This window comes from Episyrphus balteatus, chromosome 1 (genome assembly GCF_945859705.1).
Source record: "Episyrphus balteatus chromosome 1, idEpiBalt1.1, whole genome shotgun sequence".
NCBI classification, from domain to species: domain Eukaryota; kingdom Metazoa; phylum Arthropoda; class Insecta; order Diptera; family Syrphidae; genus Episyrphus; species Episyrphus balteatus.
Window position 1 is genome coordinate 1,542,813 of NC_079134.1, and position 26,180 is coordinate 1,568,992.

General features: G+C 29.5%; 2 protein-coding genes across 9 annotated transcripts; both read right to left on the reverse strand.

The window, feature by feature from the left end:
* Positions 1-392: 392 nt before the first annotated feature.
* On the reverse strand, positions 393-9,693 carry LOC129907429 (UDP-glycosyltransferase UGT5-like). Of its 3 annotated transcripts, none has more exons than XM_055983641.1 (6): positions 9,481-9,693; positions 1,992-2,296; positions 1,534-1,910; positions 1,251-1,449; positions 739-1,178; positions 393-682 (listed from the first exon to the last, which is right to left on the reverse strand). In XM_055983641.1, the coding sequence occupies exons 2-6, from the start codon at positions 2,250-2,252 to the stop codon at positions 409-411; spliced, it is 1,551 nt and encodes a 516-aa protein (XP_055839616.1). In that variant the 5' UTR covers positions 2,253-2,296; positions 9,481-9,693; the 3' UTR covers positions 393-408. The 3 variants fall into 3 exon arrangements, with proteins under 3 accessions (XP_055839616.1, XP_055839614.1, XP_055839617.1); XM_055983639.1 differs by having other exon boundaries at positions 9,464-9,693; XM_055983642.1 differs by lacking the exon at positions 9,481-9,693 and adding an exon at positions 8,792-8,933.
* A 10,131-nt stretch (positions 9,694-19,824) lies between these two features.
* LOC129906120 (UDP-glycosyltransferase UGT5-like) lies at positions 19,825-25,746 on the reverse strand. 6 transcript variants are annotated; one of them, XM_055981763.1, is made up of 6 exons: positions 25,494-25,746; positions 21,456-21,726; positions 21,013-21,392; positions 20,757-20,955; positions 20,251-20,690; positions 19,825-20,190 (listed from the first exon to the last, which is right to left on the reverse strand). In XM_055981763.1, exons 2-6 carry the CDS (start codon positions 21,711-21,713, stop codon positions 19,902-19,904), a joined length of 1,566 nt encoding a protein of 521 aa, XP_055837738.1. In that variant the 5' UTR covers positions 21,714-21,726; positions 25,494-25,746; the 3' UTR covers positions 19,825-19,901. The 6 variants fall into 6 exon arrangements, with proteins under 6 accessions (XP_055837738.1, XP_055837740.1, XP_055837739.1 ...); XM_055981765.1 differs by lacking the exon at positions 25,494-25,746 and adding an exon at positions 25,376-25,447; XM_055981764.1 differs by lacking the exon at positions 25,494-25,746 and adding an exon at positions 25,036-25,129.
* Positions 25,747-26,180: the final 434 nt, after the last annotated feature.

The window sequence follows — 26,180 nt, forward strand, 5'->3', positions numbered from 1 at the left end:
GCCTGAAAATGTTTTCTGGTATCACTTAGAAATTACAGCAGTTCAAACTTTCCATTTATCCTAAAAGTATGCAACTTTATTTAAAATTTCATTTGAAAATTTAAAGTGCTGTTTTGGTAACTTGAAAGATCCGCAAGTAAAATTTTATATTTATTTAATTTTATAGCAGCCACCAGCTGAAAAAGAGAATTATCAAAATTGGTTCACCAAGTCCAAAGTTATGAGGTAACTTCCGTTTTGGAAGTCGGTAAAAACAAGAGAAACGATGCATGAAAACTAACTACCAATACCTTTTTTCTTTCCCTTAAAAGAAAGACGGAGTTCTGCTAAGTTCAATTTTGGATTCTTTTTTAATGATTATCTAAAGATTAAAAAAAAATTAAAACAATATCCTATTTTGTACATATTTTATTCACGTTTCGTTTTACCACTCTTACAAAGAGATAAAACAAAGTTTGCAATTTTTTTATTTATCCAAACTAAAACTAAAATTAAAACTAAGAAAAATGCATAAATATCTAAAGAATTGTAAATAATTGCTGACATATTTGATGATTCGTTTGTCGCTAAAGAAAGTCCTTTATTCTGAATAACATGTTCAACCCACCAAATTGCTAGATTTAGAGGTGTCTGTGGACGGTTATTAAATGAAATGGCAATGGTTTTTGCATTTTGCTGCATTCTAAAAGAAAAAAAGTTAAAAACAAAAATACACAATGTATAGAATCTCAAACTTACTCTGGACTTAAAGCTGACTTAATAGCTTTGACAATAGCTTCTTCATTCATGTCTTTATATTTCAAAATTGTGCCAATCTGTCGTCTCTGTATCGCTGCTGAATTGAGAAATTGATCACCGTAAATTGGCGTTACAACCATAGGAACTCCACAATGACAAGATTCCGATGTGCCAAGCAAGCCTCCATGGGTAAGAAAGACCTTAACATTCGGATGACAAAGAATCTCCCTCTGAGGCATCCATTGACGCACGAAAACATTCTTTGGACGGTTTAATAGTGTTTCGTTCGACCATTTCATTAGAATTGTCTCATCAAACTGTGAAAGAGCCCTTAGCAGTGCTTCCCTTCGATCTGGAGATAACGTTTCAGGTCGAATCATTGAACCCCAGCTGATGTAAATGACACCTTTGTGTGATCTATCTAATAATGCCTTGAGATCCTAAAATGAAATATCAAAAAATGTTATCATTAATCATTTCTCTCAGTGTATCTTAAGATATTCTACACTAACTTGGTCTAGAGGAGATGGAGCTTGAATTTGTAATCCACCGATTTCGACTATTCCAGGAGCATACGGTACTGATCCCGTTAAAGAATAATGCTGATTTATCAGCATAACATTTGTATTCAGCACGAGTTCCTCGATTGGAGGAATAGAGTCGCCCAAGTACTTTCTAATCATCTCATTAGTAGCCTTTTGTGTAATTTGACTAAAAACAAAAAATGGTAATTAAATTTAATTTCCTTCTCTTCGGCTAAAATGTTTGCATAATCTAATAGTCAGCTACACTCACTCGTATAAAAAATTCATAGCATGGTAATGGAAGAAATTATTCAATCGCTGAAAGAACGTCATTTCGTCAGTATGTGGTAGGAAATTGACAGGCATAAAAGATGGAATAAATGGGCTTCCCATTCGCTTATAGTGCCATGGCATTATAGCACAGCTACTCAAGGCCACCACAGGTGCTTGCAGCACATGCGCCACAGCCATCATGCAATCATTGCTAAATTGTTCAATAAGCACCACATCGTAGTGCTCCTTCTTGGCCAGAAGGTCTTTTATGGCTTTGGAGTTGAAAGCTGCCTCACATCCTTCTAAGCCCCATCCGTAAAGCATGAAGAATGTTGGCACTTTGAAGTCAATGAGATCCTGTTCGTTTTCAAAAATCTAAAAGTAATTATAATGTTTTATTAAAAAAAGTGTCATATTGAAATGTAAATAGCTTCCGTCTTCGTCTTCGACACATACCTTCAAGTCAATATTATTGGCAATAATTGACATTCCAGATAGTGTAACATCCGTATAGTTGGCAATTGGTTCTTTATTTGGAAAATAACTTATGACGGTCACATCATGGCCAACAGCTGCCAGTCCTCGGAATAGTGGACGAAAAAAGTCAAAGTGACTTTTGCCGGGATGTGGTACGAGTGCAAGTATCTTAGATCCATAGGCCAACGAGATCGTGCAATGGAGCAAGGCCACGATCAATGCTGTAGCTTCGACTTTCATAATGTTTTTATTTCGTTGGTGTTGCTTTAGTTTTTTGTATTACTCTGCAAGATTGTTAGATTAAATTAAATTGGCTTATAAGAACGGCGCTTGAAGCATTAAGACACAAAAGTTGTCAAGTTTAAAATGAATTTATGGTTAAGATTAAAACAAGTTTATATACTTTGGTGGTAAAAAGGCGATTTGCTCTTGATTGAAGAGGAATTTTTTTGTGCGGTGTCTGTCGTTTGTCATTTTTGAAGTTTAAATTTACAAGAAAATTTATGCAAGTGGTTTTAATCTGAATTTATAACATAACCAATTCTAGCTTGCAATTCGAACAGAGAGATTAATTTAAATGCGTTATTAGTTAAGAATTCAATTATGAATTGCTACATTAAAGACTGCCGACAGTTATCTAAGTCAGTTCTGGTGATTGGATATTTTGTAGCAGATTGATTACTAGGTTAATCTAACTAATCAAATTTTGTTATCTATCAATCAGTAGTAAGCCGTTTTTAAATAAAAAAAAAAACTTAGAAAAAATCTAAAATGTTATATTTTGAGCAATTTCGGATCTAGGCAATAAGTTAAGCAACTTGGTGCAATTTGACTTTATGCTTCAAAACGGACGGATTTTAAAGTGAATCACATGAAAAATACAAGTTGTAGGTACAGTGAAATAAGGTGAAAAAAGGGGTAAACATCGGAATGAATGCTAATAGAAATGAGATTTTTCGAGACTTTTGAGGGAAGTTATAAAATGCCAAAACGAAGGTATTGAGCAAAAAAATTTTCTATTAGCATTCATTGCGAGGTTAAACACTTATGAGATTAGGCTAAAGTTTTTTTTCCAATGATAGTGATGTAGAAATTCGTTCGCTACAATAGAATTGCCAACTTAGCTCCAATTTTTAAAGTGGTAACCAAATTTTTTCGTTTTCAGTGTCTACCTATAAACAAGCCTTTTATTTGCCGACAATGTTAACCTCTAACCTTTGGGCAACTTAACTCGTCCGCTTCCATTATTATCTTATTTGTTTTTTTGTATCTTCTATTGATTGAAATGGAACTAAAAATAGCTGTTATAAATTTTGACTTCTTTAAATCACTCAACAAAAAGTCATTTCGAAATTTAATATTATCCTCTCTGACCGGATCTCAAATTACTCGATTTAATGTCATGTTTAAAGTTCAAATAAATGAATCACATTTGTTTTTCATTATTATAATGATTAAAATCTTGAGTTCAATTTTAATGATGCATAACTTTTGCAATTGAATTGAATATATATAAAAAAAAAAATCAAAATCATTAATTCGATTGTGAACCTAATTCATGCAATGTTTTTATACATTATCAGATGAAATTAATTTAATAATTAAAAATAAAAAAGAAAAACTATTGTAAACTGAGTGATTTTTCCCCACGATTGTTTTTCAATTTAACATTGTTTGTCGCACTGGTGAAAGGGGTGAATAAATTTAAATTTCCTTGTTTTTTTGTGAAAATAAATCGTGTGTTGACTAGGTACATTTACTGTCAACATTGATATTACGTGCAAAATATGAATAAAAATAAAATACACATTATTCATTCATACATACAACTATCAATATCTATTTTTATTTTCGCGTATTAATATAAATTTTTTGTATTGTTTGCAAAAGTAAATTAATTTTAAAGTGTATACATAAATCCAATCTGTAAGCCGAAAGTTGATTGAAATTTTATTTTGAGAAATTAATTTAATAAATTTATTTCAACTTTCACTCATAATTCCGCTGAATATTTAAAATTTGTATAAATAAATCATTTTGAATTTAATATTAAATCACGCACTGTTATCTATCAATCCAAATAAATGTGAAGTTTATTTGGAAAGGTAAAGTGTCTACATTTTGTTTATTTTTTATTTGTTTGATTTGAATGCATTGAGTTTGCATTAAATAAAGTAATATTTTCTTTGTAATTTATTTACTTTTTCATGGAAGAGAGTTTTACTATTCTGGTTAAATTTATTCAAGTAAATCTTTTTTACAATCAAATATGATAAACTCTAACACACGCCATGCATAAATGAATTAAATTGATTGAATTCATATTATTATTTGAAGTAATAGCACCTGAAATGAATTAGATGATTCAAAAGGATTCTAGTTTTTGTATTTATTTTTTTTTTTTAGTTAAGTCTATTACAGGAGACAAAAAATTTGTTTAGAAAAATTTTATTTTTGGAATATAGGACTGCAAAATTATATATCTCAGCACTCATTTGTGTTAAATTTGAATGTTTGACTTAAAACCTGGAATGGTCAGACAATAGTCAACAAAACCCAGGAATTTTACAAATGTTCGGCCATGGAAACATTTTATAACAATTCTTATGTTAAAAATGTTACACATACGCCACAGTGTACATTGAGGATTTCACATTGATCAAATTTTATCAATTTTCAAAACCATTTTTACAATATTAACCATTAATATGACTTTTAATTATTCCAATCTTTCGCAAAAATGACTATGGTAAAATCAATGAATATTAAGAAAAAATATATATTTTTTTTTATTCTTTTTTTTTTTAATATTATTGGCTTTTTATTGCTAACAAGGTGAAAATAAAATTTAGATTAGGCCCAGTTTTGATTTTGGAGATGTTAAACATTATTTAAGAATTTGAAAGTTTTTTGTCAGTCTTTTCTGTTAAAAAATATTGATTTAATTTTTTTACAAACTTAATCCATGTTTCAATGCACTGTTTTTGTAGTTTTGTTATTTTGGCTAGCAAAAAAATCCTTAAAACGACATAAAACCGACTGATGAAGTGAAGGTTTACCTCAAACCTTACCATGGTGTTTTTTCAAATTCCTAAACGATTTATTTGTTGAACAATTCTAAACTTTTTTGTAATGTCAAAAGTGACGAAAAATTTCGTTTTGCAACAACAGCATACTTGGCTGAAGTTTTATCTTTTTTTTCAAAAAGTATTATCTTTTTTTTGCGTTTCTCGTTTTCCAAACTTTAAATTATTTTTATTTACCCTTTTATTTTTCTTAAATATTTCAACTTCACTTGTTTCCTTTATTTTCGCATTGAAATAAAATCTGTGAACATATTTTCGAGCTGTTTTAAAATAACATAAGGAATTTTGAACGTTTACCTTGAACACGAGTTTATATTCCAACAAATTGTGGAGGTATATCACGCTTAGGTAGAGCATAAGTAAATAGTGGCCTTATGTCCCCTGAAGCTATTTTTTTGCATCTTAGCATTCATTGTTAAAATGCAATTTCACTGTTGCATGTGGTTAGAATTTTAGGGCAGTTTTAATAAATATTTGCCATTTTTTTCATCTTCGGTTTAAGGGACTAAAACATGGATAAAATTATGCTGCTAACCTACATATGCACTAGTGCACTGCCAAATTTTAAATTTAAAAAAATTATAATAATGCTGCAAACACATTGAAAAAAGCTTTTTAAAAATACCAATCAACACGAAAACGGTTCGCCTTGTTTGAAACAAATATTTTTAATAAATAATTTCTTTGTAGAAATAACATTGCGGCAACTCTTTCATGTTTGATTGTTCCGATTTCTTTTCACTATTATTATCTAAAATCAATATTCACTCCTCCTATCTTTGAATATCAATGGATGATTATTTTTATAATACACTGTGATTAATTGTATTCAATTGCGAATACCTTTTATAAAGTAACTAACTTCTTTTCTTAAGAGCAGTATTTTCGGTATTATGGGAATTGTAAAAAGCATGTACTTTAAATCCGTTTTTTGTATAATCTGAATTTTGAACGAAACAGGAAGTTAGACATATTATCTCTAGCCTGAAAACAAAGAAATCTGATGGACTAGACAAAATCAAAAATATTTATTTAAAGAAACTACCGAAAGCAGGGTTTGAATTTATTTCATTTTTGATTAATGCATGTCTCAAAATTCAGTACTTCCCAAAGACATGGAAACATGCAAAAATAATACCTATTCCAAAACCAGGAAAGCCTGCAAAACTTCCAACCAGCTATCGCCCGATAAGCTTGTTAAGTTGTCTCAGTAAAATACTGGAAAAGGTGCTTAAGAACAAAATATTAAAGATTGTTGATGAAAAAAATATTCTTCCTAACGAACAGTTTGGATTTAGAATGTTTCATAGCACTTCTCATCAAGTCTTAAGAGTCTGCGATCATGTAAGGAAAAATCGAAATCTTGGTAAATCGACAGGTCTTATTCTACTTGACATCGAAAAAGCGTTTGATACTGTATGGCACGATGGGATTGTGCACAAAATGGTATGTTTAGGTTTTCCAGTGTATTTAGTAAAGATAGTTCAGAGTTTCTTGTCCAACCGATGTTTTAATGTCTTTGTTAATAATATCCCGTCAAATTCTTATCCTGTTAACCATGGTGTACCCCAAGGATCAGTGTTGGGTCCTTTCTTGTACAACATATATACATCAGATATTCCCAGATTACCAGAATGCCAATTAGCTATATTTGCTGATGATACTGGCATCTTTTCCTCGCATGAGTTTAGTCTCAACATTGAGACAAATTTAAGACATGCGCTGGATCTGATGACCAAATATTATACAAAATGGAAAATTAAGCTGAATTCTGACAAATTACAAGCTATCTTTTTTAGTAGAAAAAGAAAATCTTGTTTTCTTCCGAGCAATCAGCTTAATGTCAATGGTGTAAATGTTATGTGGGAATCGAGTGTCAAATACCTTGGGATCTATTTAGATCAGAAACTAACATTTAAGGAACACATTGCTAAGACACTGCAAAAAGTAAGCATAGCGATAACTATACTCTATCCATTCATAAATAGAAAGTCACAACTTAGCAATGATAATAAAATCATTCTTCACAAAGCGATATTTCAAGCAATCCTTTTATACGGATGCCAAGTATGGGGAAATTGCGCAAAATGCCATCTAAACAAATTGCAAGTATCGCAAAATAAACTACTCAAAATGATGCTCAACCTTTCTCGATACCACTCTACCAATGATTTACACGAAAAAGCAAATGTTGAATTGATTTGTGATAGAATTGAAAAACTTAATTATTCTTTTGTAACCAAATGCGAAATGTCAGATAATCCACTGATAAATCTATTAATATCTTAGCCATATTTCTGATTATATAATTCATTTATGTATTATTGTTCATTAATGTTAATTAATCTAAGAAAAGTCAAGAATTGTAATTATATGTTAACTGTAACTAATTGTTAAATTATATCATATTTCTTTTTTGTGTTATTATTTATGTTAATTTGCCCATTTTATGTTATTTATTACTTGTTATTTATTTAAACATATCTTATTTATATACTTCTTTATTTATTATTTATTAATTCATATCTATTTATTTATTTATATATTTATTTATTTATTATTTATTTATTTATTTATTTATTTATTTACTAGTTTATTTATTTACTTACTTATCTATTTATTTATTTATTTATTTATTTATTCATACCTCTTTTTGTTAATTATTTATTTAATGCTGAGTTATTTATTATTTATTAATCATTTATTTATTTTCTTACTAACAAGTACTAACGACCCTTATTATATATATTTATTTAATATTCTTCACTAACAAAACTCTACTAATCTAACTGCTTCAAATCATTATCTTACGTTTTGAAGCAAATTTTTAGTTCTAGTCACAATGTACCTGCCCTTTCATTTCAAATTGAAGGTTTTTTGTTGTATTTTCCTTCAAATATTTTTATTTAAAAACAAATCCTTAAATCAGAAATATTTAAATACTGATTCAGTAGAAAGATAAAATGTAAACATTATCAAATCTCTGTATGTAAACTGTGCGGTAGCTTACCAAATGTAAATCAAATAACGAAAATAAAGATCTATCTGAATTTTGAACTCAATTTTAATATTTTCTGTCATTTTTTATTTATAAAACAATTAATTTAGTTTCGAATTCAATCAATTTTATATGAAACGCAACAACAACCATGGATTTCATTTTCGCACTGCCTGCTCTTGAAGGTTACAAAACTCTTCAATTACCTCCCATTCGCATTCGCATAGAATCTATGATATACAAAAATTATGCCTGAATAGTTTAAAGTGAAAGGGGATTTAAGAAATGTCGTCACACTTGTTAATCTTACAAACAACCTGAACAAGTGATTACGAATACCAAGTACATATGAATGTATTTTTATGGTTCGATATACTCAAAAAAAAACCACTAATTCAAATTTAGTTCAACGGCACTTGAACAACTCAGCACTGCATTAAATTGCACTTAATCGACATAACCACAGAAGCCACACAATTCAAACCAACGCAATGGAAATACAAAAAAAAATTAGTCAACCAAAGAATAAGAAAAAAAAAATCAGTGCATCATTGTTCAATAAGAGGTTTTAAGTTTCCGCCGGTTTTTTCATCGCGAAATTTTTCGCGCTCTATGCACCGTGCGTCGGTCGTTGCTGTAATACGTTTAAGTTCTTAATCTGCCCCCATAATGCCTGTGTAGGTATAGGTACTCACTGACACTCTATCAATTCGATTGTCTTTTTTATCTGCAATTAAATGCAATTATAACTTCAATAACTCTCCACTCCAAGTTGCGAACTATTTTGAATTTCATATAGACAAACCCATTTGTATCGAATAACGATATTTCGTTACAATAACAACAATTCAAACATAAACTGACTGTCTGTCTATAAAAAATAATGGGTTCTCACGATCGAAATCTTGAACTGCGAAATGTGGTGCACACGACACAGCTACAATCCTTTTTTATACACAATTGTTTTTGGTTCTAACGAAACCTTAAATGGTTTTGTCGTAAAAAAAAAAAACAAAAAAATCAAAAAAAAAAGAACACGTAATATTAATCTTCGGACGGTATATGAGCTAGAAGTGTACAGAAGCGAAAGGTTGCGACCTTGCTCCATAAGATTTGGCTTACTTGTACATATTTTTCATTTTTAATGTGCACTCAGACACTTGAGATTTAAACACAAAATCAACAAAGGGGCTATTGCACAAAAAAATTTAAATTTATTTGCCTCATTAACGGGCACACTGTAATTTAAATATAAATTTAAAAAAAAAAAAAGTAAAAAAAAAATAAATCATTGCGCAATACCAACGATTTATTCGTTCGACTCGTATAAGTAGGTTTTTTTGTTTTATTTATAAAACTTAGACGACCTTTCAGGAAGAGATACCTTTTTGCTGTCTTCGTCCGATAATATACCAACGAACTCTCGCACTGATAAGAAATCTTAAACACGTTTGTGGTTTTAGTTAGGTCTCGATGAATATTTTTTCTTTAATTTTGTTTTCTGCACCGGCAGATCACTGCAATCTCATGGCGCTGGTGTTTAAGATCGACTGTGCACTGGGTAGCCGATGATGGTGGCACGTTCTGAAAGTTTGAATTTGCAGTTTTATTTTGCACTTTTTTTTGCAGCACTATTGTTTTGTCGTATATGGCTGAACAGTGTTGTTATAAAAATGAATCAGAACGGATTTGCTAAATTGAAGGATTAAGAATTTTTACTTTGTATTTTTTTTTTTTTGTTTATTTATTACTTATAATAGGAATTATATTAATAAATTAAATTCTTTTATGGCGTTTTCGATTGGCAGTCCGGAAGCGTCCGGAATCATTCTGAAAGCGTTTTATTCGTACAAAACTGACAGTTTTGTGTGAATAAAATTTTTTCAGAATGATTCCGGACGCTTCCGGACTGCCAATCGAAAACGCCATTAGTTTGTACGTAATATATTTTAAGATATTAAAAATGTACTTTAAATTAACAAAATGAACAAAGAGTTCCTTAAAATAAACTATTCATTTGATTATTGCATACGAGTGCAGCAACTTGTTACTGCAAGTCCATGCAAAGATTTATTCTCGCCACACAGTCATCGACAAGACCAATGTGTCTTGAGAACTTGATTTTGGGCATCATCAGCATAAATATCCATTGTGACATCACAAAAACCTTCAGAAACATAATTTTTTTTTTAAGAAAACGAGAGTAGACCTAGTATAAACCCCTGAGGGACCCCAGGTGCAACTCATTTTGAGGATACACTAGATTCGAAGCCTTTTGAAATCTTAAACTTGTCAAGGCTTTTGAAAAATCTAACAGACACAACGTTTTTTACGAAATTCACATCTTAATTTTTCAAGAATTTTCTCAATAACAGTTGAACAGCTATGATTTTTATGAAAACAGTACTGCAACGAAGATAGTAAATTATTTCGAATAATGTGCTCATTAATTTGGTCGTGCATTAAAAACTTTAGACAAACATGACAGCATACTTATTAGTTCTAATTTTTGGGTATCGAAATAACTTCCCAAATTCCTATTCATTCTGATCTCAAGATAAAGCAATTTATAATTTGAGTATAAGAAGGTGTATTAAATTTGAGGAAGATAATTTTTATTAATTTCCTGGATACTTCATCATAGCCTTCTGCATTTGTTTTCACATTTTTGATTGCTATTACTGTTTCAAACTTTGAAACACAATAAAATTAGAAAGAATTGGGATGAAGATCATTAGTTTGAAAAGAAACAAACAACTTCGAGATAGATTCAATATTGCCTGCAGTATAACAACACTGGGTACCCAAGCCGTTGAGCTTTTTAGGAAGCAACTTTGTGGTGCATGATCGGTTTCGCAAGTAGGATGGGGTAGTTTGTTATACACTTAGCTCTAAGCTTATCATAATTCGTAAATTAATGAATTTTCGAGGGGATGGTTATAGGGTAGATTGGAAATATAGGTGTTATTGTTGTTATTCATTTAAGAATACAGACTTTTTTTATTTTTAGAATTATTATCTAATTAATATTTATTTGTTCAAGGGTTAGTGGTGATAGCGCATTAAATTTCAAAGTATTAGTTTAAAAAGTTTTGAAATGCAACCGGATAATTATTGCTAATTCATTTATTTATGTTTACATTGGCAAACGCTTCTATCAAGACAGACGTAATGAAACTGTGCATAAGAAATTAATTATGATTAAGATTTAAGTTAAAAAAAAAATAAATAAAATGTCTGTGTTGTTTGTTTATTATTGTATTTTTTTTTCTTTATTATCAAAAATGTTTTTATTTCGTGCGCACATTTCGATGTACAGGGTGATTCCTTGTTTATTAATAAAAATAATTGTAAAATGTCTAGAATTGTGGTAGGTTGGCGAATCACGATTACCGTGATTGTTGATTCTTATCATCATGACATACGCGAACGTAGACAAATGTACTCATAACCATCAACACATTTCACATTGTTTTACTCAATCGATTGAAAAGAAACTATCCATTCTAGAATGAAAGGTCATATTTGTTTTGAAATTTAATGTTTTGCTGATTGACAAGAATAACATGAGTCAATAGATATTATGTGTCGTACACTTAAAGAAATATCAGTGTAGTTTCATTATTATACGATATATGCTTAATTTGTAATAAAGTAGGTACTAAAGCAAGTTTAAATTTTCAAGAAATTAATTTAAAAACATTTTCAAAAGTTGCCCCAAAAAAGCAAAAAAAATACAATGTTGACAAAAACGACATAATGATGAATAATGGTTAAAATATAGATACTCACTGAATATTTCTATCATAACGCATTACATGTATTTTATCTTAGCTTAGAATTTTGCCTAGTGTGTGTTATGTTGTTCAATAGCTTGTGTTCGAATAAATCAAAATTAATATTGCTACACCCATCTACATAAATGTAAATCGATAATTATAACCTCTTTCAATATTGCATCTTAAACAAGTCTTAATCGGTAGTTTAAGTTGCAAATTATGATACACCACTAGTGATTATGAAAGCGACCAAAGAAAAAGTTACTTTGTATATCTTATGCATTGGTTGATTGTAGATTTATGTAAGGTATGTTCAAATATAGTAGGTTGACTGGATTTTGTTTTCATGTTAATAGCTAGTTTTTGTGCTTTAAAAGCTTATGGTTCAAGGTAAATATGTTGAAAATTCACTTTTATTGACATTTATTTTAGATTTTTATTTATTTCCTGACCGAAAATTGGACAATTTTGAGATTGTCCTTAAGGGGGGAAATCCCTCTGGACGACATTTTTTTTCAATAATTTTGTTTGGAAAACCGAAAGCATTTATTGAAATTTGGAAAAATATATGATATTATTGACATTATGAAGTATTGATACAATTTTTTAAGTAAAAAAAACAAAATGGTGGCTTTTCAGCTCTTTAAAGTTGACACCTTGAGTTTGCGCCGTGCAATGCCCTGGTCTAGAAAATTATTTATAATCAAAAAAGTAATTTTTTTCCAATAAAATATATTTATACGCATTGCATGAACCCAAATTTACTAAGAACAAGTGTAAAACAAAAATTAGAGACGAAAAAACACAAAGTTTCTTTATAAACAAATTGTTAAAAAAAATATTTATTGTAAGAATTTTGTTGAACTTTTAGGTTCATGCAATGGCTAGTTAGTTAACATGTAATTTGCATTTTATTTCAAGTCGAAAGCTTTAGTAGTTTTTGAGTTACGTTGCATGGTGCGGAAAAAAACGCGTTTCGAGAAAAATGCGTTTAAAGTTTTCGTTGTCGTACTATGGTAGGCTCGGAGCGCATGGATTTCGGGACTATTTAAGAACTTATGAGGCTTCATTTAAGGCTAAGACCACTGAAAATAGTTTCTTCGGTTGATAAATGAATTTATTAGGGCAACAAAAAAAAATGCAAAAATACAAAATTCCAGAGGGATTTCCCCCCTTAATATTTATTTCCAGGGGTGGAATTTTTACATACCGTTTTGTAATCAGTGCACTCAGCTCGTTTTTTTGTCACACAGCGTTATAAAAATATGACATTTCGAAAATATTTCAAGCTTTTTACTTATTTTGAATCCAAGAAAGGTTGAGATAATTCGGTTTCCAAAATTCTAAAGGTGTACCCTAACTCTGTGTTTCTAAATTCTAAAAATTCGCAATTTTTTTCACTATCAAAACAATTTTTCTTTTACCTATCATTTACAGAATATTTTAATACAGAAACATTTGAAACATTTACCTTTCTCTGGGTGTTGGCCATTTGTATACCTATATATAAAATTGGAAAAGTAAGACAAAACTATTTTAAAATTTAAAAAAAGCACCGTTTTTATACTTTGTTCTAAAGGAAGATTTTTTAGATGTGACTAATAATAGTTTTCAATAGAGATCATAACAAACTGTTGACATTAGCATAACAGTCGTTATATCTAATGGGAATTCCCCGTGAAATTAACAAAATGATATGAGATATGTATTTTAAATCGACATCAAAAATTCTGCGCCGAAATCACTGACTATGTTTGGTAATTTTCCGTGTTAGACTTGGTTTCAGATTTGAGACAGTTACAATACGGACTTTGCTGCTGGTATTTTAATGGCATTTGTTTAAAATAAGTTTTTTTTTAAACAATTGTCTTTTATTTGTCAGGTTCAAAAACACTTTGATTGTCCAGATTAGTTAAGAAAAAATCATATAAATTAACTTATTTTTTTACTTCCTATTCAATATCAATTTTGTCGCCCCCAATTTTCGTTCACTATAGGCAATATTCTAAACTTGCCCCTGGCTATTAGAATCAAATCATGTCAATACACACAACTAAACCAATTCAATAAATTTGTATATAAACATTCAGATTACTTTTCAATGATTATACTATGTATCTAACTTTACTAGTCTAAACCACTTTAAGACTATTGGCACCTGTCAGGTTGACAAAATGCAATTTATCAATAGCACGTCGAAAGCTAGCATTAGACTACTTTCATAACAATTTTTTAACTCCAATCACCAATGATGAAAATAAATTTGTTCCTTATTATATTTTAAAGCAATTATATAGTAAGTACAAAAAAAAATCTAAATTTGTAATTCAAATTAATCACAGCTTGACTAGCTACATCTGCACGATGCATTTACAAATTATGAGCTTCTGTATCGGACCCTTGAACTTGCTGCAAAAAACTGCAACAAAGTTATGAAAAATACTTTTTTGTTCATAATTTTGTTAAGTTATTTCGCTATATTTTATCATGCGGGAACTTTTGAGTGCTAATGAACTTCATAACGATCATTTTTAATAAAAAGTATAAGTATAAGTTTTACATAATAGATATAAAAATGTATGAAGACAAATGACGAAAATTATTTGTTATTTTGAATTGAATGAAAAATCGTTCCTGATTCAAGCAAAAAAGAGCAAACAAATTTATGCTACCTAATGAATTGCAATATGCAAATATCACTCTTAAATACTCAATAACTTCACTAAATTAAACCACTTTTAACCTATTTGCACTTGTCATGTTGATAAAAATATGTCGTTTGTCAACGACATATGGAAACCTAGCATTTGACAGACTACTTTCATTTTAAGATTCGATTAATAAAGTTTACCATATCGAAGATAATTTCATTTATTTTTAAAAGCAATTAAATTAAGCACAACTAAAAATTCTGAATTTGTAATTTAAATTAATCACAGCTTGACTGCATAAGCACGATGCGATGATTAGGTTTATAAATTATGAGTTTCTGAATCGAAAAATTAACTTGCAACAAAGTTAGGAAAATATTGTTTTATAATCACCAATATTGCCAAGTTGGTATTATTTTTAAAATTAATAAGATATTTTTATATTTCAGTAAGTATGTAAAAAATTTTTCTGTTTTAGGTAACTCAATTATATTCGCACTTTATCATTCTTAAATTAAATTATTATATTTGAAATATTATATCTTTCGAGTGCAAAACGTTATCCATTAGTCAACAAAAACTTAAAGCTCAAAGTCTATGGCCTTTATTGCGAGTGTCGTTTGTCTATCGATAGACGACGTTTGTCGAAAATCGATCATCTAAAATTAAAATTGGTGTTTTGAAATTCTGTTGGGAACGAAATTTGTTGTATTATCGTTCCAACTTTTTCGTTTACAATTTTACTATCGACTCAAGTCAAGTTCATTGTTTACAATAACAAATATTTTTGTAGAAAGAGATACACAATACCAAAACAGATATTTATCGATTCGATCGACTTTTATCGTATCGAAAGTTGAACGACACTCGCAATAAGGGCCTATTAGATTCTTAATTTAATTTTGATGGAACTTATTTACTTGCTTGAATAATATTTCTTCAGACTGAAAGCAAAAACAAACATTCACTCCACTCAACATTAAAAATTATAAAAAAATGTTTGATTAAATCCATTTGAATAGAAAAATCACCTTTTGACATTACCTTTGCTTTACAATCAAATTCTGTTAAAAAAATTTGTTTTTGTGTGCACTTTTTTGTTTTTGCTTTTAGTGGTTTATAATGATAATCAGGTATCAGATGATGAATCAATATCTTTTTATCGACTTTGTTTTTTATTTTTTAATGAAACATGTTATTTTACCTGTTGTCAATAAGATATTTACTGCACATAAATTGAAGTTATTTTTAAGAACAACTTTATCTCATATTTTTATTTGTATTTTAAAAATACATTTTATTTTGTATTTTATTAATTAGAGATAAAAGTTTAAGTTTCGAAGCATTTAAAAGAGGTCGTAAAATAAATTTAACACTCACTTCCGTACGATTGCATCTCAGCACTTCTTTTCCATCCAGTTCGATCGGCAGTCAACCGGCCCCATAATTGTTGACGCAGTTCACTTTTGACTTGATTAACTAAATTCAAGTTGAGGCTGTGCGGACATTTCGGACTGATTGTTTACTGGTATAATAAGTTTTGGAAACAACCAAAATATTTGATCTTTCTTTCGAAGGTTGCCATCTTGCATTTGTATCTCGTGGGCCAAATTGGGAAGCTTTAGGTTATAACGACCTTTATAAGTAACCTGAAAGTAACAGCTGGCTGAGACCTGGCAACTCTATTATTTTATTAATATTTTATAAAATACTATAATTAAATTCTTCTTCCAGGTGTCAGTTGTATCACACATGATAGTTCATAAATATTAACATAAATGCGAAAAAAATAAACTTTTCTTATCTAAACGCTTAACAAGTCAAGATCGATTTCCATTAATCACAATTTTTTTTAATTATTATATCGTTGTTAACTTGGTGTAGTAAAAACATTTTCATATTTTATCTTAAATTGTGTTCATAAACAAGTCTTGACTGGTCATTTGTGTTGTAGTTCAATTTTATTTATTCCTATTTCATAATTATCTAACATTTTATTAACTCAATTTTGTAACATTAAATTGGCTAAGGACAACTTAATGGTTTCATACTGCAAAAAAGAAAATGCATTGAATTTCATTTGTAATTCAAATTAAATATTAAACAGCCAAGCTTAGCTTTTCATTAATGATATGCTTCTGGAACCGAGTATAGATTTTAGTTTGCGGGAATAAAGTTGGGGTATAATTATACTGCAGAGTTCAGACCAGAGTCACCATAAGTATTGGCCAATGACTACATGGAATTAATTAACTAAATGGTATGCCTACATAAATGGCTACTTTTCCAATAAATGCAATTTTCATATTTGAATAAATTATTTATTTTTATTTATTTTCAGAATGGTTATTTTTATTTTATATATGCATTGCATAGCATAGAGCACACAGCAAACGAATCGTGTTCACGGAATCAAATCATATCAAATATCATTTGTTGAGATGAATGGACATCCTTGACCTTATCAATGTCTCGTGCTGTTGGGTCATTTATCTTCAACGATCAGTTTCAAAATAGAGTCTCATAATTTTTATTCTTCACGACAAGGTCTAGTGTGGATTTTTTAATGAAGATCTAAAAAAGTTACGTCTTTAAGTTTGTCATAAATGACATACCCAACCCAGATCTGCAGTCAGATAATTTTCTCAGTGCGATTCCTTGTTTGTTTTTATTTTTCATGATAAAAAAACTCACACTTCAATTGACTCATCGCCATAAAAAGAAGAGAAGACTGCAAACGATTTTTTCAAGTAAAGAAATCGTCAGAATCCTTGGTGGACCTTAAAACCTTAATATTAGGTATCTACTATTGAAAACCTTAATATTGATATTGAATGATTTATACCAACTTCTGTTTGTAAAGTTTAAGGCTTTAATGCACATTAATGTTATTTTCCATTCAAACCCTGAAACAAACAATATATAGCCATGAGATTGTTAATTTAATGATTTTATGTGAAAGTGAGTTTTTGCACAAATTTTAAATTTAGCTTAAAAAAGAAAAACAAGCTGTTCTTATGTTATTCTTACAGTGGGCTTTCAATATTTTTGGCAACATTGTATATTAACAAAATTTTTTGTATACAGTCAATGTTGCATAACACTTAATTTGGTGAGTTAAAGTGTGTCATGCATGTGCTGACTTTAAATCTTTGTTTTAAGCCTCATATAGAAAATCAAATAGCCATATAATAAATTTGTTTGATGCAGTAGGAAAAAATTAAAATTATTCCCTTGACATTAATATAAACTTTAAGAGTTAAAAAAATCCTTTATTATAGTTAAAACTGCATAAATGTTTAATGGAATATTTTTATTAGGGTTTATATGATAAGATATAATATATGTAGGTACTTGTACAGGGAAATTAGTCAAAATATGGGTATGAAATCGCATTTTTCGCGGGACAAAATTTTTTTATTGAATGTGTTCGGTTGGTTGTCCTTATCATAAAAGTCAATTTGTTGGGATAATTGGGGGTTGGGAGCAGCCGCCATCTTGGAAAAGAGATTGTTATCGTTTTTATTGAATAGCTCCATTGTTATTCATTTTAACAAAAAATGACATCTTTATGCTCTTGCATATTTGAATCAGATTATCACAAAGATCTAATTTATTGACAAAAATGTGATTGATTGTGTATGATTTTATCAAAAGAAGATTTTGTATATCAAATAGTCGTTTCAGGTATACAATCGGATCTTACGAACCATCGATATATTAAATAAAAATAAATGGAATCAATTTCTTTTCGAAATTACAAAAAAAAATCGTCAATTTTCTAAACATTGTTTTCAGACAAAATTAACCCATTTCAAAATGAAATAGAATCCATTGGGAGGATGAAAGAGTTGTTAATGAATCTATTCACTTACAAATTTCATACCACTTGCGATATGCTAGTCACACCTTGAACTTAATCGCAAGCTACGACACAAGCAAGGCTGTAAACGAATGTCCATCCACAAAAGTGATACATTTTAATAACGTTGAAAACGTATAGAAATGCTTGCGTTCACCAAAAAGTAAGGAAGAACTACAAAAGTTCTTAGGATGTAGCTTGAAAAAATCCATTACTAGGTACTCACTGGTATAGTTTGTTTAATAGCCTCAATCAAATTTATAAATTAAAAGACAAGCTCTTGACTCGCGAACTCATTACGATTTCCAACAAACGTTTGTTGTTTGAAAATAGCAATTTCGAATACATCTAATTACCTTACTTTGGTATGTCCCTTTAAGGTGAGGAAAACTGCCACTACGGGTTTCTCTTGCCAACTATTTTGACATTAAAAAATAAATGAGAATCGTTGATAAAAAATAAAAGACTCAAATTTAGAGGCCCTGTCTGTAGCAACAATTGCCATGACGCACCTTCGATTCAAAATTGCATGGATATAAATCTCCTCGATCCATGAAAACAGGAGAAAGTTTAAACTTTAGCCCAAAGACTTTACTTTACATAATAGTTCTCCCAACGATGATTCGGATAACGGCGATGACTTCTTTGATATTGGTTATCTTGCGAGCAATAATGTTTTATCTTCACTTATTCCTCAAGCTCAGCATGAAAGTGAGATGATGAAGTTTTTCATCAGCATCAGATGTTCAAATTAAGAAGATCATCAAGCATTTCTTTCAGTAAGATCGTTGTTTGTTGTTAAGTATAAGCTTGTGGAAAGATTGTTTTCGTATGTGGACCTTTTCGATTTGCCAAAAAAAAAGAAAGAAAATGAGCAATATGAAATGAGGGTTTTGTGCAAAGCTAATTCTAACAAAAAACTTATATATACATAGAAGGCATTACCATTTTAAATAATTAAAGGTTATCACCTTTTTTTATAAAATGTTTTAAATTTATAAAATGTTTATGTTTCCTCTCATTAAAAGCTTGTAAAGTAAAATATTTTTGAAGTTTATTTTCTTAGGAAATAATATGTTAATTGAGGACTGGATTCAAACCAGCATCTCGCCACTTGTGAAACATGTTGAATAATATATCTATATTTAATTCAGGAATCTATAACGGCTTGCGAATTAAAAAGTTTTTTCAATTTGTAATGCAAAACTAGCTTATGAATAAGATATTTACGAAGATAGCTTACGAACTGTATATGCCTTACTTTACTTACATATTTTTAAAATTTACAATGAAAAAAAGATCTTATAACTTAGTGTTTTTATAATTCATAAATTCGCAACCTTGGTTTGTGACATACAACTTTTTGATCGCTATAACTAGTCTCTACGAACCAAGAATTTTATTTAGTCTCGAAAAAAATAGTATAACATATAAGGTTATTTTAATATTTATATCTTTATTTGTACTGAAACTTTCTTTTTATTTAATTGGCAATTAAAGGTTCTTAAAAATTTTAATGCTTTTTTTGTTTAATGTCTTTTTTGTTCTTTGTCTTCCTCGAACAACATAATAATTTTGCCAGTCTTTTAATTCCAATTATTATCAAAAACAACACAATAAATAGAACAGCGTATACATCTAGATTGTAGTAGGTAAACCAATGCATTCTTGATGAAGCATTCACAGCCAATGGTAATCCTTTGGTTCTAACAATCTTTTCAACCCACCAAATAGCCAATTCAAGTGGTGACTGAGGACGATTTCTAAATGCTTCTGAAATAATTTTAGCATTTTCTTGAACACTAAAAGGAGATCCAATATTAACACTTGATTATAAAATGATAAACAAAAAAGTTTATTACCTTGGACTTAGGGCAGTTCGGAGAGCTTTCAATATATTTTCTTCTTGCAAGTCACGATAATGCAATACAACACCAGCATTTCGAGATTGAATTGCTGCTGCATTAAGGAACTGATCACCGAAAAATGGAGTTACCACAATTGCAACTCCACAATGACATCCTTCGGTAGTTCCGAGAAGACCTCCGTGAGTCATGAACACTTTAACATTAGGGTGACACAATATGTCCCTTTGAGGCATCCACTCGCGAAGGTAAAAGTTTTTCGGTGCATCTGGGATCGATGATTTTGGCCATTTTAAAAGAATAGTTTGGTCAAATTGTGATAAAGCCTTTATTAGGGCAGCTTTCTTTTCAGGTGAAATGGTCTCCGGCCGGACCATTGATCCCCAGCTTACATATATTGCCCCATTCTTGGCATTATCAAGGACTTGCTTTATTTCCTGTGGATAGGAAAATTTATCAATTAAACTTGTTTTTTAGATCAGAAAATGTGGTTTTTGACGAACCGAATCTAGAGGTTTTGCCTTCTGAATATGTAATCCTCCAATTTCAACTATTCCTGGAGTATACGGTGTCGGACCGTTCAGGGAGTAATGTTGGTTTATGAGCATCACACTTGTATTCAAGACTAATTGTTCTATTGGTGGGACTGAATCTCCATAATATTTCCGGATCAGGTTGTTAGTAGCTCGTTGGCAAACGTAACTTTAAGAAAAAATATCAGACACAAATTTATAAGGACTTTAAAGCAAGTTTACTTACTCATGTAGAAGATTGAATATACGTTGATGCAACAAATTATTTAATCTTTGAAGGAATCCCATTTGGGTTGAGTGACCCAAGAAATGGTTCGGCATAAATGACGGTACAAACGGGCTTCCCATTCTGTTATAATGCCAGGGCATGGGAGCGTGGCTAGTCAATCCGATTACTGGAGCTCCAAGCATATGAGCTATTGCCATCATGCAGTCATTTACAAAGTTTTCCACTAAAATAACATCAAACTTCTGAGAGGTTTTTAGGAGGTCTTTGATGGCATTCGATTGAAAAGCAGCCTCACACGACTCCATGCCCAATTGATGGAGAACAACAAAATTTGCCAATCTTACTTCTCCAAGCCAAAAGTGTAACATTTCGATTTGCTGGAAAATAAAACAACCAATAGATATTGTTAAATTTCTATAAAAACTTGAACTTTAATTTACCTTGAGGTCAACAAAGTTAATAATTACTGGCAATCCATCTAAAACTAGATCTGTATAGTTGGCAACAGGTTTTTTATTTGGAAAATAGCTGACTACTGTAACATCATGTCCTGCCTCAGCTAAGCCCAAAAACAGGGGATGAAAGAAATCAAAATGACTTTTTCCTGGATAAGGGAAAAGGCCTAGTATTTTTGCTCCATTTGTTGACTGTGATATGGCTGTCACACAGAGTAAAGTAATCAGGGCGTGAACCTTCATGGTGGAATGATAGCTGTTGTACAAAAAAAAAAAAGTAAATTAAAATAAATTAAAAGACAAAGTAAACAAAGTCTGAAACAAGGTAGATAATAATAATGAATAAATTAGATAATTATGTACATATTTTTTAAGGATGAGTCCTGTGTGAAATCAAATTTAAATTTGTAACCTTCTTTAACAAACTTTTTTTGTAATTAACCTACTGTGACTGAGTTGTTGATGTAGGATTTAGAACATTTCCGGAAATTTAATTAAAATATTTAAATTCTGTTGTTAAAAGTTGGCATAACAATGTAATACTGGAAGTATTGATTGCAAATGACCATCGTTTTATATTGATTTTAATATGATAATAACTGCAGTTAAGATATACTTCGTCATTGGTCAAAGCCATAACTGATAAAAATATAATCAAAGATAACATTTTTAAGCCATATTAGTTGCACGTTTTGTATCAAATAGTAAGGACTTATAAATTGCTGAATCAGATTGCAAGCATTGAAATTTTTGAAAGTCATGGTATTAACATAGTTTACATTAGATACTGTTTTCTTTGGGTAGAAATATGATAAATCATAAATCTATTCACAACATGTTGTTAAAAAACTATCTATGTTTGATTCTGTTATAGTTTTAACCTATATTTTAATGAAGGGGTGATTGTATTTATTTATTCCATGCTTTCAGAAGGTAATTTAAATATTTTAATTCACATTTGGAAGCCTTATATACTACGCTGCTTCTTTTAAGATAATGAAAAATATAATTTTTTTGGATTCAAACTTGTTCTCCAATTTGTGGTTGTATCTCAAAGAAAGCAAAAGTTTTAATGTTTACTACCTGACTCAGCAAGTTATTTGTCTTTGTTATTAATACAGAAATTCAAACTACAAGCAATTGAAATTGTTGTTAGTATGCCTTAATTAAGAAGAAACTGTTGAAGGGTTATGTTACATTCAGCAAATATTACTTGTTCAATATTGTAGAAAACTTTACTTTATATTTTCACTTAGCAAATATCATATTTGTTTTTAAATATATTTCATTATTTCTAATTTATTTTTCATTAAATTAGAACTTTTATGTAACTTAATTTGTTTTCTGTTTGTACATGCGGTAAAGGTTTATTAAAGACATATGTACATCTTTTAAAAGATTATGAGACTTAACAAACACCTTTTAATAGAAATTGACTCATAGATATTAACATATATTCGCAATTTCACAAAAAAAAAAAACAGTTACGGTACTAAAACTGTCAGGACTTAGAAACAAAAACAAAAATAAAATGCACGACTGGGTCACACGTACTTGCTCTTGCAGTTAGTTTACTTGTAGATTTTAAGAGCTGAGTCTATATTAATTTTAAAGAAAGAGCCGAAATTTACTCAGGGCAAATTTTTTTTAAATTTAATTTTTTTTTGTTATTTGACTTTTTTGAGAAAAACTAAAAATGCAGTTTTATTGCAATTGCTTTGAGTATTACGTGTGCAAAGTTTAAGTTTGTGTGGGAGGTACCTACACTTTCTAAGTAATATATACATAATAAAAAACTACTTTCAGAATTCTATAAATATCATCTGTACCAAATTTGAAGAAAATCCGTTCACGCGTTTAGGCTGTGGAAATGTGTACAGATGGACGTACAAACGCGCAGACGCACGGACGGAATTGCGGGACCCACTTTTTCGAAATTCTCCATCATCGCAATGTTGGTTTTGATTAAAACCTCAAATTTTTTTTTTCGACACGAAACCAATACTTGCCCCACAGAGCAAGTAAAAATAACCGTTTATTTTGTGCATTTTCAAATAAAAGTAATAGTAGGAGAGCTAGTTGCACATTTGACTAAGGTAGCTCTTCTATGGCTGAAAATTCTTACAGTGGTCATTTTTAGCATGCTGAGTAAAAATATCTTGGTCTGGCAGGCCTCAGCGGTGCACATCATATGACATATGACCTTAAAAAAAAGTTGCTCTTGTAAGGTTGAAATTTTTATAGAATTTAGTTTACCCATCGAGAAGATCAAACAAAAAATTGCCAGACTTTTTTGAGGTGCACAAGTGCCTGCCAGACTAACTTAAAGGTGTGCAGTTTACATGCATTAAACGAAACTTTATTCTGTAAAGTCGAAATTTATATATGTGTTTGTCTAAGCGATTTTATGAGGAACTGTGTAATTACAGTCGGTTCTGACCAGTATAAGTCCTAGTTAGGTGAGTGGAAAGATGCAACTTTCTAAAAAATGACTTAAAATCCAAAAAAAATATTTAAAAACAACGGCAACACTTACAGTTATCAGTGATACTTTTTTTAAAAGCTTAGATTGTACACTTAATTTTAAATTTTAAATCAAAATATTTAAATTAATCGTTTTTGAAATATCCACTTTTAAAGTTAAAATTAGGAAAAAAAAACTTTAAAAAAACACATTGAATAATAATATTGTCAAGACTGTGAATGCTCTAATGAATTTTCTATCAAACACTGAAAACTACATGTCTCTACGACTTCTAGTTTTTGAGTAAATTGAAAAATAAAAAAATCATTTTTATTTTAGATTTTTATTTTTTTATTTATATTTTTAATATTTTCTTATATTTTCTTATATTTTCTTATTTTTCAATTTACTCAAAAACTAGAAGTCGTAGAGACATGTAGTTTAATTTAAAATATTAACTTTAATTCCGATATTTCCTACAAACAAATTTAAAATAAAAAAAAAAAAAAATCTGGTAACCCAGATAGAATTCGAAAAATTGTTATTTTTTAATTATTAAAAAAATTAAGTTAATTTTGTAGTCATAAGCTTAAGACTTATTAGATATTCGCAACTGCAAGTTCAAAATTTTCAAAATCCTTATACACAAAGTTTTTGAAAGTAATATCGCTTTTTAATATAATTTTCAAGTTGATTAATGGTTATACATACATACGTTAGTCGTTTTTGGAAAATTAAATTTTATATTTTGGTTACTTATATATTGTATGAAAGGTCACAGGTACTGTTAGTTTTGGCCCAAAACATAATTGCAATTCCTCCTTTAACATCCAGTGCAGCGAGCAGTTTGACGTACATACATAGACATACAGACAGATCAAAAATACAGGTTAAGAATGAAAAGTCACAAGAAGTTACAACCAATCGACGACTTTAGTACAAAATTTTCATAATAGAAATAATTCTTTCGATTATTTCGGTAATTAGGTACTCATATAATGTAATTTCGGAAAATCTTTCTACGGTCATACTCATAACTATAATTAAAAACTTGATAACAAATTATAGAAATGCAAACAAGAATTATAAATGTTCACCTACACGTGTGTTAATCAATGTCATTGCATTTTAGGTTTAATTGAAGAAGGTATTCACTCCCGATTCCCAGTATTGTTTTAATAGATTAGTAAATAATGCAAGAATAGTTATAACGGACTTACTATATATTTTATTGTTTTTAATAAAAGACGATGTGTCAATTAGACAATGAAACAAAAAAAAAACAATTTTTGACCACAAATGCTATGAAACGTGTTACATGAAAACTAAAAGGTAATCTTATCTTCTTCGACACCGGCACATAACAACACACAAAAGTCAAATGTCATAGTTTCAGAAAAAAAACCAACATATGTACATAAATATGAAAGAGACTGTATACCTTACTCAATAATAAATAAATTCTTTTTAATCGATTCCAAGAAGAAGAAACCAATCAACACAAAAGCAAACAATTAAATCAGCTGTGGTAAAACTCGAGATTATAGAACTTAACTTACCTCGAGAAAAAAGAACAAATTTAAAGACTAAGAAAAAATAATCTTGTATTTGTATAATCGTATGTGTCACAATTGAAGAAAAAAAAAAACTGATCTTTGTCTTGAAAATTTATAATATAAATTTGTTTTATTTCATTCTTATGTTTTATGAAGCATAACAGAGTTAGGTTTCATTTGTTTATATTTTTTATATTTTTTTATGAGAAGTGAAATAAATTATGTTTCGCCAAATCACAACTTCACTCAGCGCAAATACTCAAACTAAATTCAAAACAAGACAGAGAATAAAACGTCTTAATGATGATCATGATCAATGATACTGATTTACTTTGTGTGGTTTGTTTTTTATTTTTTGTAAAAAAAAATGAGTTGAGAGAATGAGAAGAGATTGAGATAAAGCTCTTTTGGAGTGAAGTTGATTAAAAACTGGAATTGAAAATATATAAGAGTAAACTAATTGAGTTTCAAACTGATAAGAGTAGGTGGGACAATAGTGTGACCAGATTTTTTTTGAAAAATTACGTGTATTTGTGATTTCTTTTGGTTATTTTTCTGTATAGTTCCATCAAATATAACTTAATTTAATAGTTATGAAAATAATTTCAACGTCACATTTTTTACTTATTTTATTAAGTATTATTAATCTATTTGACTTACCTTTTTGAAGCCTTACAGATTGTTAATAAA